At 36.8% G+C, this 18,116-nt stretch overlaps 1 protein-coding gene across 4 annotated transcripts in view; it reads left to right on the forward strand.

Moving 5' to 3' along the window:
• GLRA3 (glycine receptor alpha 3) overlaps positions 1–18,116 on the forward strand; it is a 91,065-nt gene that overhangs the window by 54,754 nt on the left and 18,195 nt on the right. For all 4 annotated transcript variants that reach the window (XM_055700851.1, XM_055700852.1, XM_055700853.1 and 1 more), the window contains exon 6: positions 9,032–9,169. In XM_055700851.1, coding sequence (XP_055556826.1) covers positions 9,032–9,169 — 138 coding nt within the window. The remainder of the gene's footprint in view (positions 1–9,031; positions 9,170–18,116) is intronic.

Raw genomic sequence — 18,116 nt, forward strand, 5'->3', positions numbered from 1 at the left:
TTTTCTTACTCATCTCGCCACCAGGTTGCAAAGAAAGGCTGACAGTTATGTATAAAGGAAAGATCATAGGTTTTACCTCTACTATAAAATAATAATTTTTTATTACTCGATACTTTCCTTCAATATTGATACTGTTGCTCCAGCATAGACAGTTCTAAGAGAAAAATTCATGTATAGCTATTCTTCCCAATTTATACTTTTATTTTCAACCAGTTAATGTTTGTGGTTTTTTTTTCCAAGGTCAGTCTAAGCAGCTGGATTTGCCGCTGGTTAAAGTACTCCACTTATATCATGAAGTGTCTGAGAAATATTTAAGTGGAAATGTCTTCTATTTTTAAAGGATTTGTTTTACCAAATGATTTCTCAGCAACTAGAATGAGCTGCTTTTGTATCTTAGAAAGGAAGCAAATGAAAATGCACATATGAAATAATCCCTTCTACATTTCTGTGCCTTACACCAGGGCAGCCTATAGGCATGTGGGATAATTTTAGTTTTATTCTGTTTGAGTAAGATACAAAGAAATGTCAGCTAGATACATATTTATTTCTGTACCCTGTCTCCCAGGAAAGAAATGTTTTTCTTTCATGTGCTAGAGCTTGTTGTCTCCCTCTTTTTTAAGTTTCACTTTTATCTCACAGCACTCCTTTATTCATATATTACAATTATAACTTTACATGACATTCAATATTCATGAATTTTCCAAGAATAGTGAAAAGACTAACTAGTAACAAAAGAAGAAATATACTATCAAAAGCAACATATGTAAGGAAAGAAGCACCTGGTTCACCTCATAATTTTATTTTTATGCTTATTGTCTCTCAATACATTAAACAATGGCCGCCTTCTTATTGATTTATGGAGGTGTTTTAGTCTTTCTAAGCAATCATCCACCTGTCTTTTAGATTTTTAGAGAAAATTCATTCTGTACTACATGATGCTGTTACATGAATAGTACAATTTCTTTCCTTTCTGTGTCTAAATTGAAGATTGTGCAAATGGTAAGATCTATAAGCAGGCTATAACAATACAGGCTACTGCATTACAGAAAATGATGCACACATTGTTCCTTTCCCACAACAGCACAAAGACACCAGAAGATAGATAATAAAACTGGAGTATATTTCTCATCTCCCAGGGAACCTCAGGTCTCTCTGAGTGACAGTAATTACGGACACACTAGATCAGTGCCTGCCTTTGCCTAAACCTGTGAAAACTATACCTCTTCTTTCCATTTCAGAAGCACAAAATTTATCAAAAATTCATCCTATGGTTCCAACTCTGCAGATGGGTCACTTAGCCCGCTACATGTATCTGAAGTGAGATCTGACACACAGTGACAAAGAGCTAGATATTTGTAATCTTTATCTCCTCATAAGCACAGGATGAAAGGGCAGTCGTACAGCTGCAGCTGAACCTATAGAAACTAATATAAAAGTGACAGCCAAAAATCTATAGGTATCTGCAAGGAATATTAGGTTTGAGAGATACGGTAGAGAGCAGAGCCCAAACTGTTATTCTTCTCTGAAATTCAGGCTAAGAAGGATAAACCTGTAACTCCCAAGGGAAAGACTCCATCAGGACGATGTCAAGGGCAGTGCAAGGGGCAGGCCCTTTGCAAAGCAGCTCAGATGTATATAGAATAAAATTCTGCTTTCTTGGAGCTTCAGCATAAATTTAGCCTTGAAATGCATCACAGTTGATTTCTGAAGCTAGTATTTTTAGTGCCTAATGTATATTAGAAGAATTTATTCTAACCTCAAGTCAAAGCCAAATTTGTTAGCCCTGTCATCTCTTCCCCCTGCTATGTTGCTTGGAATTCAGGGCACAATTCAAACCTCTGCCATGTTCATATGGACAGTAATGTACAGGCAGCCTATCCTGGAGGCACATTGTTGGGATGCCTAACAGAAATAACTCTAGTAAACATGACTGTAGTCCTTGCTTCAGCTGAATACCTAAAGAACTACTTCGTTTGCTGAATAAATCCAATGTTACTTTTGGACCTGTACCTTACTAAACATTAAAGAAATTAGAATAGAATTTAGATAAATCACTTGGATTAAAAGAACTATAAAATAAAATCTGTGGTTGAACCAAACTCTCTTGTACAAAAGCGCTAGATATTCAGCCTCGTTGTTTCATGCCATACATGTTCTTGTTTACTGAACAAAAGATTTTGATTTGCCTGTAGGTATTGTAAAATTACACAAGGGAAGCATGGCCTTCCTGGAATAGAACAAAACGAGTAGAAAATTTACAAGATACATTGGTATTCAGATGGATCACAAGTTTGCTTAAAAGTTTTATTCTTCATAGCTTGGAATGTTACTCTAAGGGTGCTTAAAAGGAAAAAACTTGGCAAATAAGGCTGTGTCAGCAGAATTAGAAAAGGGGGTATCTTGCAATTCATAAGACAATTGTGGTTCAAAGGTGTGGAGTCTCTGAAGGTGCAATGGAATTGCTTGTCTTGAATAACAAACCTTGGGTTTTCTGTAATGGTGTAGTCTTTGGACAGCTTGGAAAGGAGACGTTAATACTTAAGTAATTCTTTAAGACAAACTTGTTGGATGTCCATTGTGTCTCCTATAAGTTATGGGCTTTTAATGCCTACAACTGACACTGAATTAGTTGAAATAAAAACTTCATAACTTAGCATGCATGTATGCAACTGATATAAATAGCTTGGTTCCAGTAAGTTCTATAGAGTTTTGTGGACTGATGTGGGTTGAAAGGAATCCTATTTGTTTAAGACAGGCTTTCGTCCTATACTGTCAAAATTGGATGAATGAAAAGGTTATATTTATTATTAAGATTAATGATAGTTAAAATAGTTTTAAAAAAATACAGATACAATCTACTTTTTTCTTTCAGGGGCCTCATATGGGTGTTGATAACAACTTGTCAACACCATTTTTGAAAAGATAAGGTTTTCTGGGAAAGATGACCAAGACCAAGGGAAAAATTTGGTTTTCTGTTTTCCAGACACTACAGTTGCCCTTGCTGCTTAGAAATACTCCAGCAGGATCAGATTCTTTTTCCTTGCAAGTTTTCCTGAAGCATGCAATTGAACATGATGAAAAATTTCACTCTAGCTAGACAATTTTCAGTGCTGTCTAAAGGCTGGAGTTAGTCTGTCTTGTCCATCTTCTGCCAAAGAGCTTTGTATAGATTAGATCAGGGCTCCTCAAACTTTTTAACCAGGGGGCCGGCGCGCGGATGCAGTGGCAGGCAGTCATCTGCGGCTGCTTGGTTTCCCCCTCCAACCCCGGGGGGGGGTGGGGGGGGGTGTCTGTAAATACCGGGGGCCGGATTGAGGACCCTGTGGGGCCATATCTGGTCCGCGGGCCGTAGTTTGAGGACCCCTGGATTAGATCAATTAAATAGACTATCACTAGAGTTTCATTTTATTTGATGCCCAGATATTCAAAACCCTGCACCAACTATTCCAGGCACAAGGCCTGACAACCACTCCTCATCAATGCCTTATCTTTTCCACCTCCTCCCTCCATAAGTGTGACCACACAGAGTTTTACTTTCATTTTTTCATATTTATCACCAGCTCTTTGACAGACAATTTTCTAAAGAAAAACTTCTGCAGGCCAGATCCAACTTTCCCAGTTTCAGGCCCTCTACTTGCCAGTTACTTCTATTCTACTTAGTGTGCCAGTTCTTCATATTCATCTCAGGTGGAGCTTGCAGTCTGCCAGTACATGCTTCACTAGTTAATTACCTGGAATGACATCAGGCCCCTAAAAATGAGTTGTCTCTTTAAGGAAAGCTGTTGAGAGGCTACAGTGGCACACTTACACACAGTTCTTGGGTTTTCCCCAGAAGTACTCCCTCTGACAACTTTCTGCTCCTGGGATGATAACTTTGTCATATAATTACCAATAATTTTCATCTGCTTTTGCATTACAGATGTGCAAGACCCCATCCTTGCGTTAATAGAGACAGTATTAATGTAACCTAACCAGTCCTCTAATTTCTGAACACTGCTGTTCAACATAACAATGTGTTTTTCTGTCCTTTCTTTCCAGTTCTATGATGACACCACTTAGATTTTGCATAATTAGTAATACCTTTGCAGAATTAGGTAAGAACAAACACTTGGATGGTAGCCAGACAACATTGCAAACTGCAATCTCCTTTAGCCACAGCAGCTGGTTTGCATCCCATAACACACATAATTTGGCATCTCTAATTCTTTTCTCAACATTCATGTATTTAAATCCTGCAAACCCAAACCCTAGTACATTGCATTTCAGTGACAGAAGTCCTTACTCATGCACATGACTTAGCTCAGGTTGGCCTGGTCCTGCAATCACTATACTAGATGATAACCACCATTGCTTTCAGCTGTTTCTGTACTAGAAAAGACTCACTTTTTCCACCAGCAATGAAAAAGTGAGCTGTGTCCTCATATACCAGTAAGGCCAGTGACTGACTTTCCTTTTTTCAAGACTAAAATGTTGCCACTAGGACTTTCCTCCATAATGCTCTATTTCCCAATCATCCAACCACCTCACAGTCAAATATGAAAAACTCCTTTGTACTGAAGCTGAATATCATGCTGGGCTGCAGCAAATGCAAATAAGATTTTATATATATATATATATATATATTCTTCTCACAAAGCAGCACCAAGAAAGCTATCTGAACAGCATGAATTTACAAAGAATAGGAATAACTATTATATAGCAAAAGCTTACCCTGAAAGAGTGCTCAGAAACAGATTCAGTTTCTCTTCCAGACACATAGACTGGGACTCCCTTCAGGCATGCACACCACATGTCCTATAGAAAGCAGAATAAAATGGAAGCAAATCACAGAGGGGAAACACCTTACACTTAAGTGTTATCCCAAGAAGAAGTCAGGGTTCAAGAGCTAAGCATTCATGTCTACTACAGAATAAGCTTCATACATCTATAAGCAGTGTTAAACACAAGCAGCTGAGTAGGAGCCTAAAGCTCAGGTCGACCTCAGGTTTAGTATTTCTAGAATTTAGTTTAAGATGTTTTGTGTTATCTTAATTATCATGCTTTCTGTTTATTTCATGAGAAATTAACGCCCTGGATCGAACCTGTATACATTTATCAATCATTGGCAGAATAATCTATTCCTAATATATTCTTTTTGAACTGTGTCTGCATATATCTACCCAACAAATTAGCCCTTTCTACTAGCAGTGCCATTATTCAAGAATATCAAAGCAAAATTTGAAAGACTACACAAAGGTATCTGTCTTATTGAATTTTACTATTTGGGTACTACTGTATTCAGATCAAACATTTTTAACTGCAATTGTGCCTCAGGAACACTCAGTTTTAATTATGAGCTTAATCAGTTAGATTAACCGGTGCTGCATAAACCTGGAAAAAAAGAGCACCATTACTCACTTCTCTTATCTGTTTTTTCTCAACTAATCAGTTGCTAATCTTATACAGAAAATTAAATAATTAACTTTTCATTTTTATTCCTGTAAAACTCATTTCAGCAGTGAATGGATGAGTGTACTTTCTTCATCTAGATTAGTAAGGTAAAAGCATTTTAGCAGAGACCTTTGTTGCAGCATCTAATTATTTCTGTGATTAGTAAGCCTCAGTACTGCAAATACATATGCATGAAACATCTGTATAGTCCTGTTGAATTCAGAGAGCAGCATCAGTATTTTAAAGTTATCCACATAGTTCTAATACTTCAAAATTTGATGACTGGCAATTCTAGGATCCTAAATCTAAAAAAACAACACTGCCCTCGAGGCTTCAAGATTTTCATGACCAAAGCTCCCTACACTTCCACTACTTGCTGTGCACCTAGCCCCCACCATCCCATTGATGGCACTAAGCAATCTGGTGCTTTATCCGTATCAGGATCCTAAGTCTCTACTTTGTTGCTGAGACTGAACTTTAAGGTCATTTCAAAATCTGCCATGATGTCTTCTTGTGCTGCTGGAAGCCCAGCCACTTCAATAAGGAACACTAAATACATTAATCAGCAAGACTCCCAAAATTAGGATGCTGGGGGACTGATTTTTAGGCTCATTGCATATATAACACCATACACATAAACTGTAGTAATACTAGAATACGGTAACCACTGACTGGTTTAAAGGGCCATTTCTCTAAAAATGCCTTTTTCCCCTTATGCACAGTGCACACAATACCATGAGCATTCTAAGTGGTGTTCAGCAATTCTTCTTCATAAAATTAATTAAAACACAAAAATATTTTCCTCTTTTTGAGATATTAAGGAAGCCCAGTTACCTATTAGTATTGCTGTTCCTCCTGGAAAATTTCTAACACAGAACAATGAGGGGTTTAGCCCTTTTATGCATAGAATACTGTGGGATGTGCCTAGGACATGGGCTGAGTTTGTTCTTGCAATTTCTCTGATTCTGCTTTATCTCTGCTGGTGACCAGATACTTTCCACTGTTGTCTTTCTTCATTTTCTCCATGCCAAGAACAAAACAATGCAGTAACTGGACAAAAGGAAGAGATCATCAGTTTATTTGGAACTGTACCAAATAATATTTTCATTCAGAAAATCAAGAATAACTGTCCTTGTTAATACTACTTACTAAGGAAAATTTAGAGACAAATTTGTGTTATCAAATAGTTCAATATGCTTAAATAATTTGTTTTGTCACTTCCCCAATTACAGGATTATTACAAGATTTTGGATATCCTTAATTCAATCAGCACATTTGATTGGGCCATGTATTTCACATTTAATAAAGGACCATAAATTTAATAGTGATTTAATTAAATATACCTAGTAGAAATACAACACATATTATACTATTTGAAATTTCTTTCATACAACATAAGCTCACATCTCCATTAAGCTACTCTATATTTTAAGACATATTTACTTTATAATTATGATTTTGACATACAAAACCAAAGTTACAGAGTTATAGTATTAAATGCTAAAGTTATATTTGGGTATTTAAAATGTAAACATGATAAAAATTACTTACTCCATCAGCAGTGCTATGATTTTTAATAGATTGCACTACAGAAGAATTAGTGGGCAGGGTAAATAAAATTAAAAGCATGCATTAGAGATGAATGAATCTGATTTATTGAAATACATTTTGACACAGCAGTTGTTTCTTGTCAGCTCAATGAGTTTTACTCAGAGGATATCACTTCTGGCCATAATCTACATGCTTCAAATGATAAACTGCTTTACACACAACTGATTTTGTCTGAATTCATGCAAAGTTTGATAAAAGCTGTACTTCTGCTTGTTCATAGTTTATGGCATTTAATGGTGAATTTTAAGACTGTGTTTCTGGAATGTCATGGGTTCAATAAGACAAAAAAATAAATGTTTCCTTGCACAGTGAATATATGCTTGTAATGACTTGAGTAACATCTGATCTTGATTAAATACTTATTTAAAAGAATATAATCTAATTTTTACCATATTCATACAGTCTCAACAAAATACCAAAGTAAACCAACAGTCAGCCTGAGTGCCTGTGAATACCTTGTATAAAGGTACTCCCCAGAACAAACATGGAGAATCGAGAAGCAAGGAGATTTATTGAAAACAGTTTTAAACTTATGAACAGCAATTCTTACCTTATAGGTGTATCCAACATAGACAGATCAGAAAGGATGAAGTATCTCTCAGATTTGAGGTCAGCATATCAGGCTGTTATGACTGAATAGCATTTATAGATGTATTCAAAGAGTAATGGAGTCACTGAAAATAACAGAGGAAAGATTTATGCTCACACACCAAAGAGGTTATTTTGTTCACTGGAACTCAAAATTTCAGTATTTGCCGGCAGACAGTAACTCATAGAAAGTTCTTAACATCATACATTGAACTATAATTTGTTACTGAAAGGTTAAAAGATATTTCCAGTTATCAGTAGGTTACCCTCAACAGCTCATTAGCATTGGACTAAAGCAGAAAGGAAATATTCCAAAGCAGCAAAACAGATGAATGAAAGGTATATAATTTAGATGTAAAAATTACTCCTTTTTCCTTCTGGCTCAACCTGTACCTTTGTCATTCAAACTATTACAATAGAACCTATCTGGTTTTAGATTTCAATCCTAAAATCTCACTTTGTCCAAATCTATTAGATTCTGATAAATTCTTAGTGAAACTTGAATAAGAATAGGAAGCCTTCTTTTTCTCTCCTAGTTGCCATAACCAGATAAAATTTATTGAGAAAAAAATTATAATAAGATGCCAGGGATATACTGGAAAGATAATATATCACATATTCAGAGGAAGTAGAGCTATTTTCCCCACTGATATCCCGTGCAAACTGAGAGGGGGAAACAGCAGGAAATAGTACCTGCCCGTTAAAAAGGCTTACCCTTGATTAGTACTTCTACTACGGCTTTTGCTATTTTATTTAATTTTATACACACATGCATACGGTATGAATAAGTGCAGGAATCTGAATATTAAAACTGAATGCCTTTATAATACATCACAGTCAGCTAATATGAGAAGGTTACAATCAATTGCTTTCCCTTGTTTTATACCAGTTTCAGAGAAAAGTATTTTTCAATTAGTACCTCACTCCTTCAGAAATTTTAATTTGTTGTTCTCTTTGAAGAATTTGCACTTAACATTCAAATTAACATAAACACATAAACATATCTTTGATAATCCACCATTTCACCTCAAATAAAAGGACAAAGAGGTCTGGGTGTAAAGGGCCTATTTTATCCTTTATGGGCTGGGGAGGGTAAGATTTCCCCAATCACCCAAGAGAATTCAGTGTTTAACTTATTTTGATGCTTTTGTTAATTCCGTTAATAAACTACCTATTTATCAAGATTTCACCAAGGATGCATAAGTCTGGCTTTTTTTCTATTTCAGTATGGTATAAAATGGCAGATAATCACTTTGTGATTAACAGGTACAAGCAGACCTCCCACGTTATCTCCTTTTTATGAATTTATTTAAGTCATCACTATTTGGTATGCCCCTGATTTTCAAAGTTTGCAGATGACTTAGAGTTTATGTGTTGTTTGTTGCATTATTATTTTTTTTAGTTGGATACACAATGAATGATCTCATTTTTGAATGGCAAGAAAAGGGAGCAGTTCAAGTAGCAGAAGGTCTCACTCTGCCACAGTTTCTGTTGAAAGAAGAAAAGGATTTATGTTACTGCACCAAGCATTACAATACAGGTAGGAAAGTGTATTAGTGATTAAAACTGGAAAGACATTTAACATTTATTGTTAATTTGGAGAGGTTGTTTTGTGGTTGTAGTTGTGGGGGTTTTTTTATATTCTCATTGAACACACAAAGATAAAATGCACAAGTGCATTGTGCAGGATAATAGTCTTAAATAACTGACACAACAAAACAAATCTACCTGAAGGCTGATCTAACTGCTCTTTCAGTAAACTTAAGAAAATACATAGCTGAAATAATTCAGAAGCAATTCAGTCAGGAGTTTTATATTTACAGTGGGTGCCATGACCACATCTACACTGTGGGATCTGAAGCACCACTGATATCCAAAGGTCCGTATGTTATGCACTAAGCATGGTTTGGCTCAGTCCAGAAAAAAGGACACAGAGCTGCCAAGCCAGCTATCCCTGCCCTATTTCATACAGCAAGGGGGCAATGCAAACAAGCTGAAAACATCCTTAACGTACAGTGGCCAGGTGTCCAAACTAGATATGGCCTTTCCAAGTTGAAGCCTTTGTAGAACTGCCATGTTTAGCTTATCATCTCTGGGATTATTTGAAAATTTGAGGTTTTAACATTAATAATATAGTCAGTTTCAATTGTAAAAAAATTATCTGAATAACTGGACAATCACAGGCATAATAATCCTCAAAAAGCATGTATCAATGGCTAAGAATGCATAGCTTCTACCTTCTAATGGGAAAAAAATCAAGAGCTCTTTCATTCTAATCCATATCTTTTTTAATTTATGGTCTCTGGTATGATTCTAGATTAAACATGTCTTGAAATTTAAGATTAGAATGATTCATTCAGATTCTGCCAAAATGGCAGAGGGGAAAAAATTCAATAGGTGGCATTCATAAGGGATGTCTTGTCGCACTCAAAATTAAGGAAGAGCACTTTTCAACACTGAGTTTTATCACAGATGCCATGGTGCCCTAAGGGAGGGAAAGTTTCTCTAATAATTTCCATTTAGAGTGGGGAGATATTGGTAGAGACATTTTGAGCACTTTTACTGGTCAAGTACTAACACCTGGCTAATCCTTAAAACCCTTCCAAAAATGGACATACATATCCTATAGCGTGGTGATGTTTTCACTCATTCATCCCTTTGTTAATGGTAATGAAATTCATATTATTCTTTTTTCTTTTTGCCATAATCCTTATGAAAAGGAAATTTTATTTTCTTTTTTTTTCTCTGTCTCCTTTGAGATCTATAGGCAACCTCTTCTTCCTTCCTAGGACTCTCCTGCTTTTGTGCCATTTTGATGTGTGCATGTAACTGTACTTCTATAACCTGTATAGTGATATTAACAAATGAGAATTTGCGGTAGAAAGTATTCTAATTTTTCCAAAGTTCATTTGGACAACATGATGCATCAAAAATCTCTGAGGAATTAATAATTACTTAATCTGATATTGAACTGTTTTAAAATGTCAGAATTTCCAGTGGTTTCCAAACACCTCACCCAAAGCTGAATTGTACTCTTGCACATTTGTCTAGGAACTTTCATTATAATCATCATAGTTTAGACCTTTTGATTTTGACTGAAACTTCATTTTTTCACTCATTTTGAGCCACTGCTTTTTTTTCATAACATATGTTTCAAGCCTGTTTAAGTTGGTTCATTTTCTTCCAAGCAGAAATAGTAAAACATGCTATGTCTAGGCATAACACACTAGGTTGCATGGGGTCAACTTACATCTATTGTCTTTTTCACTGTGGCCCTAAACTGAGCTGGGAAGCGGGAGCAACAGATGTTATTAACTTCATGTAAAGTCTCATGACTCTCAAAATGTACCTACAAAACAAGTGCACTTACCCCTGTGAACTGCTGTCACATTTAGCTGGGAGAAGGTTTACTGTCGTAACTCTAAAGGACAGTGCAGCCAATCATCAGTCCCTTATATTTCTGTACTGCTTTGGCCAAACTGCATTTCTGTGGCCAAAAAAAATAATAATTGGGCCATTTCCTTTGTCCATAAAAATTCAAGCCATTTATTAATACAGAAAACTGGGGAAGCCTGGATGCAGGCACCCACCGCACACTTCAGATTGAAGACTTGAAAAAAACCTCAGCAAACAAGTACAGTTGCAGCTGTGGGACCTGCCTGTGACAGGTGGGGAGGGGGGAAATGCAATTGTGAGTGACACCAGCTGCAGGCAGAAGGGTACATCCTCACCAGAGGAAACAGCAGAGTGGCCTGCTCTGAGTTACCACACCAAAATTACAGGTAAAAATTTAGAAGAATTTTGGCAGGGCAAACCAGAAAGAAAAGATAGTCTTACTCATGCAGGACTACCTTTGCTACATTCTCCTCTTCAACATAACATTTTCTCCATTTATTTTTTGTTCAAGTCTCCAGTATGATGTTAATTTAATCAAATTAGAGAGGTTTGGTTTGATTTCCAGGAGGGTGGGAGTGCCTTTCATATCTTTCTTACTACTAGTTAACTACTGTGCACAGACTAAAAAATCCTAAATATTATATTAAAAGAAACAACAACTAAGAGTTTCTTTACCTCCATTATGTCACTCGCATATGTGGCCAGTAATGTGCTTTCTTAAGGCACCTGATATGAGATACTGTAGACAGATACTCCTTTAGGATTCTACACACACACACACAAAGAAAACACAAAACAAAAGAAAAAACAACAAACCTAGAAATGAAGCCTGTTTCTCTGGCCTACAACAGATTAGATAAAATTAATTCTTAAAGGAATGCTAAGCAACTGCAGCTGGTATGCAATAAGTGACCAAAGAAGAGTTTTTAATTTAAATTTAGTTACAGCCCAGGACAGAAAGCTCTTCTGAGACATCCTATAAAACAGGAAAAAAACCAAAAGTCTCCCTGTGAAACAAATTAATTTGAAGCTTCAGGACAGTATGTGGAAGCTCATCAGTGCATGTCTCGTCAGTGTTTCATGCCCAATTGAAAATGGATCACTGTAACCACAGCTTGAAAAATAAACTGCTTCTAAATATAGGGACATAACAGTTTCAGCAACGGTACAGCATAATGGCTCATCAAATCTTGTGTTCTGAAGTGATGCAACATTTCTGATCATTTTCATGTTTTCACATTCAATTGCATTTCCACAGTGACAAATTTGGCAAGTGAAGTAGAATCATTAACAACCAGAAAAATCACATTTGAACCATTCCCATTACAAGAATGGTCTTGCTTTACCACATCCTCATTCACCTCCTATGTGACATGCATTGCTCCCCTGGGCTTTTATGCAACACCTAATTTTACTTTCAATTGCAGGTATGTTCAATCACAACTTCAAAAAGACCCATATATGATAGCATGAATATGTACATAATAGCATTGGCTAACAGCCACAAACAGAAATACTCTGAATCTTGGCTTTATTTATACACCACGGGTAACACGCTAAACCTGCACTTGCATGGTGCTGCTCAGAACAGTCTTACATAGATTAATGGGGTTTGGCTCAAAGTATTGCACATAGTGGTCCTGGAAACAGTGGTTGCTACACCCACCACCAGAGCCGATGGGTTCTCTATGTGACCCTTCCTGATGAGTCTGTATGCTTAAATCTGTGATGCGAAAAATGGCCCACTTCCTTAACACCACATTCCCCATTCTCCTAACACATACTTCCCAAACACCATCTTTTCTCGTGATTGCTTTTGTTCCCCCTTAATGTCAAACAAGTTGCTTAACAACCTGTAGACTGCCCCTTCTAGGCCTTACCTTCAACTGACTTAACGCCTTATATTGGGCCATTGTGCTGCCATCAGCATAGCAACTAAAGGAGACATAACTTTGATGCCTTCTTCTGCCAACAAGAACTCAAACAGCTACTTGTTTTGATAAACACCTAAACCACTCTTTTGGAGACTATAGCAATAATTTTTAAGCCATGCTTTTTTAACCCCTTGGGTCCACTTCTCAGAAAAGGGTATTTGTACTTTTTATCCAGGAGGTATTCTATGGGCATGGAATCGCTGAAGCTGCTCATTCCTTCACTGAAAAAAAGAGAAATTATAAATATATATATATTTATATATATATATAAACACATATATTTAAAAAAAATTGAAAAACAGAGTCTGACAGGCTGAGGATGTGACCAGTCCTAGACACAGAAAACAGCACTGCCTGAGTCCAACGGGGCATTTTTCTCTGCAGAAGAGACTTCAGTTGTCTCCCTTGCGCTGATGAAAATTTACACATTCTACCTTAAAGATTCATTGAATAAAAATTGATCAGCTTTCCTGGAAGTAGAGACATTACATCTAGATGTCCTTGATATTTATGTTGCTATCAGATCCTCCTTAGTTTCTACTTCTCCCCCCTCTGTCCCTCCTAACACATTATAGCATGTGACTAGTCTTTCACCTCACAAGACTTCTGTTCAACTCAGTATTTCTTCTGATGATTTCTGTTCAACTTGATAACTACCTAGCCTTCCCTGTACAACTGCTGCCTACCTAGTTGATCCCCAGCGTGTACAAGTGCATGGGGTTACCCCATTCTTATTGCAGAAATGTACATTTGTCTTTAATGACTGTCATAATGTTGCAATGGGACCTCCAGCCTATGGAGGTCCTTCTCGATGGCAGCTTGGTCCGCCATTCTGAGAGAGATGGGAATTGCAAGTGCAAAGCCATCAAGTTGAAAAAAAAAATAGTTACTATTTTCCACATTTATTTTCAACTTTCCTTTACTGCAGTCAATATCAGTCTTACATCAATGTTAAGTTTATCACCTGCCCCAGGTTTGTTTCCAAATAAGCTATGTAAAGTCACTTCCTTCCTGACCAAGAACTTACGTAGTCAATGGCAAGTGACAGCATCAGCACTGATACCCCGCAATATGCCACTGATATTCACAGTCTGACTTGAAAAAAAAAATGGATGGCAGTACATACTTACAGTCATTTTGTGAATCTTGGCTTTAGATAGATAGACACCAGCCGAATATATGAGCACTCATGTATTCTATATACTAGACACTCAAAAATCATCACTTCTAGTCAGGCTGCATGATCTTAGTTATAGCCTCATTTTACGACAAGGAAAAGCCAAGTACTTTTATAAGTACTTTTTATCAGCAAAATATACTCAAATTGCAATTCATATTTCAGTGCAAATTGCAAAAAAGTGTCTGGAGACTGCACTTACCAAGTGCTGCTTTATTACCCTGTCTCCTTGTCCTTATTATATATAAAAATAATTTCAGCTAACTTTACTTATATATAGTCAACTTTATAAAGACAGTCTCTTTGCACACACACAGAATTTATGGACTGTCTTGTGTACTTAAGAAATTTTATCACAGGAAGGCAAAAGGACAGAAAGTATTTAACTGTATTTCAGTAATAAGTAAAGCAGAATGTCTCTAAAATGATGGTGGAACATTCTGGGAGGAATAAAAAGGAAATCTTTTTACTGTACAAGGTAAACTCGCTTGCCTAGTGGTGATTCCGGTAATGACTCAAACAGGAGAGAAAGTATAAAGAGCAGTACTGCCTCATGGAAAAGTCAATTTATATATTTCATTCTCCTTCTCCACGCTTTCCGTGAAAATCATCTGCCATTATGTTTGTGGTGTGATACATAACACACTGTGCTTTGTAGCCAAATAAGCTTAATTATGGTCTTCTTTTAGCAGATGCAGAGCAAAAAGGAAGCTGGTAAAAAAAACGCAGAAGGAAAGTGTTGGTAGTCCATGCCATCCCTCATGGCAGTACAGTTGTATTTCCTTCTGAGAATATGTCTGGTTTCAGCCAAACAGTTATTTCAGTTGTAACACAAAATAGTCCTCAGAAAATTATTTTAGCATTAATAACTTTAAAAGTAAAAAGCTTTCTATTTGGTGTTTTGGGGCTTTTTATCATTAATCCAGTTTGTCTGAGGACACTTGGAACCAATACCTTCACTCCTACTAAAGGCAACAGCAATCTTTGCCAGGATGATTCCATCCTGTGTACTAGCTGATAATCTGAAACATTAGGGCTCACGTATGCAGGGCTTGTAACAAAATCCTTGATTAATTACATGATGAGTAATTTTGTTTCAGGACAATACTGATCAAAACTTCATCTGTCTGGGGCTCTAACACAGACATACATAAAGGACTAGGTTTTCTACTACCTAGCACACTGATGTGTCCCAGCTCATGATGAGACGAGTGTCAGAACCAGCATTAGGGAAGGGCTGGAAAAATACAGCAAAGGGGAACTCTATGATGGCCTGCAGTTAGATATTTTTTTATTTATTTTGTATATATATATATGTATAAATATAAATAAAATGTACTATTCTCAATGTGAATTGTCCTGCAATAGACATTTGGTTTGAGTAAATATCGGTCCTTTTTTCCTTCTTACAAGGGTACAGAGACTAGACAAGAAAACTCAAAAGGATTGCAATGGCAACAATTTAGTGAAAACCTGGGAATCCAAGGTATTAAACATTAGAAAACAGTCAAAGTCATAAAGTACAGTAGCCGAGTTGCATCAATCCATCCATACAAAAATCTGTTTTGAGTCCCCCTATTGTTTTGTCGTATAAGAAGTCTTTAACTTTTGATTTTAGAAGAGAGGACTGTCTACTTTTCTGTCTATAGAGAAAAGTGTGTCAGCTGGCTTTTGTACTGTGTTATCTTTTCCTCATAAAATGAAGAACTGATTTTTCTAAGTCTAAAAATGGAAAACACTGCAGAGGTTCAGAATAACATCTAGAAATAAATACTCTGTCTAACACAATTTTCAAATTCAGATTGAGCTTGAATGCTTAGGATCTTTATGGGGAGTAGAAGAATTGAGCTGCATAAGAAAGGAATTTCCAGAAGACAGAGAAATGGGAGAAGCTCTGTATTGTATTAGGGATCTAAATGTAATTCAGCCATTTAGGCTGAGCATATCCTAGCCACTGGAGAAGTCTCATTCTCCCTTTCCCCTTTCCTGCTATCTTTTAGTACTTAATTTCACGTTAAACCTGTGTCTCTAGCTGTTGTTCAAGGAAGAAAATGCAGTGCTAGAAAATGCAATGACCATCATCACAGTTCAATTGTCCCAGGACTCTGTTAGCAAATCTCCACAGCTAGCAATATTTTAGCCCTTGGGCTGCCTGTTTGTTGGTTATCGGTTACTGGTAAAAACAGAATTGTGTGGCCTACATCCATATTGACAGATGTATAGTAAACAGAATATAAAATATCCATTTCCCAGATCTAAAACTTATACTCTGTAGGGCTCCATAAAGATTTATTCAGATTTGCCAACCTTAGTTAAGTTCAGTTTTGCTAATCTTTGAATCATTCTTTATTCATCAAGTATAAAATTCTTATATTAAGTAACTAGTTTAATGTAATATCTTGAAGCTGTATAGTCTTTAAGCCACCGCCCTCTCTATATCCATAAAATACTTCACAGTAGATCACTTAATAGTATTAGCAGTGGCTTTTCTGATAAGGAAGGACAGACTATGGCTTACTAGTATCTAAAGTAGTGTCAATAACCAGAACCTTCAGCAGATATCTCACCATTCTGCATGAATTAATAGTTGAATCTCTGCATGCTTAGTTCCTTCTTTTTTGTTTACACATTAATTTTCTGATTTCTTATGTTATTAATTTCTAATGTCATAGTGATTTAATAAATTTTATTACTCTTACCTTTATTGTTTCTTAGGCACACTGTTTCCTTGGCTCAGTTTCCTAAGGTGATTCCCCATTATAAAAACTTTCTATGTAACTTCTGAAACAGATACTCAGCCTTCCTCGGTTGAAAACTGTAAACATGATCGTGACACTGTAAGGATACAGTAAGAAAAGCTTCCCCTGGGGGATATCTTAAGGGTTGCTTAAAGGGGACAAATATATTTAAGCTCTACCAACTACTGCCTCTGGAGCAGTTTGAGGCAGACAAAACTGAAAAGAAAGACTCCTTATAGCCTGAAAGCTACTACTTACACTTGATTTCCCTTGCACATCCTACACTGCTGGCAGTACCTTTAATGACACAAGCATACTGCTGCCTGCATAGCCCACTGCTTAAACATCACTTGCCTTGGTCAGAGGATGCTGTGTCATGTGAAGGTGTGTTAAGGTAAAAAAATGTTCTCCTCAGGTTACTCACAGTTGGCCACAGCAGCAACAACCAAAAAAGAATATGTGACCTAAATGCTAACTCCCAAGAAAAGCTACTTATACTTTCTGGGAGAAAGAAGAATTACATAGACTGACTGGAATATACATTTTTCCACTACAGCATTGGTTTTACTATGTACACTGTATGGTAATCATACCAGCCCAGCAGATCTGACATTGTTACCAAAGCACATGTGTAAGAGAGACAAATGCACAATCATGTGCATATATACCAGTACATTCACTTCATATGCATGGGTACAGCACACAGCAGTGCAGCACTTTTGGTGCCTTCGGTGCACTTGAATCCCTGGTTAGGCTAGACTTACAAACGCCAAGAACATTACCTCTGTTTCAGGAAAAAATGCTTAGCTGTTTTTTTTCTTTTGCATTACAAAAATCTGTCCATTGTGTGCGTGTCTGTATTTAGCTCTGGTCTGAAACTAGCATCAGGCCTTCATTTGTTACTCAGCCTCAGCAAAACCACGATACCACAAAGGTGCATATACTCCTCCTAGCCACTCTCCATGACATTTGCAGTGCATATTAGAATGAACTAGAGCTTATCTTTTACGTACTGTAATGAATTATTAGACCAGTGTTCTTAGTTGCTTGTCTATCTCCTTCCCCAGCTGAGCTGACTTCATGGGTATGTCTCTTCTGATCTGTTCAAGCATCCAGTCAAACAGATAAACCACAGCTAACCTGGATTTGAAATTGAAATGGAAAACATGAAGAGAAAGAAGGCCCACAGCTAGATGCTGGCTTAAGTGGGGAAACAACAGCACAGCCTCTGCTGGCTGCCTC

The sequence above is a fragment of the Falco cherrug genome, chromosome 1 (genome assembly GCF_023634085.1).
Source record: "Falco cherrug isolate bFalChe1 chromosome 1, bFalChe1.pri, whole genome shotgun sequence".
Lineage (NCBI taxonomy): Eukaryota > Metazoa > Chordata > Aves > Falconiformes > Falconidae > Falco > Falco cherrug.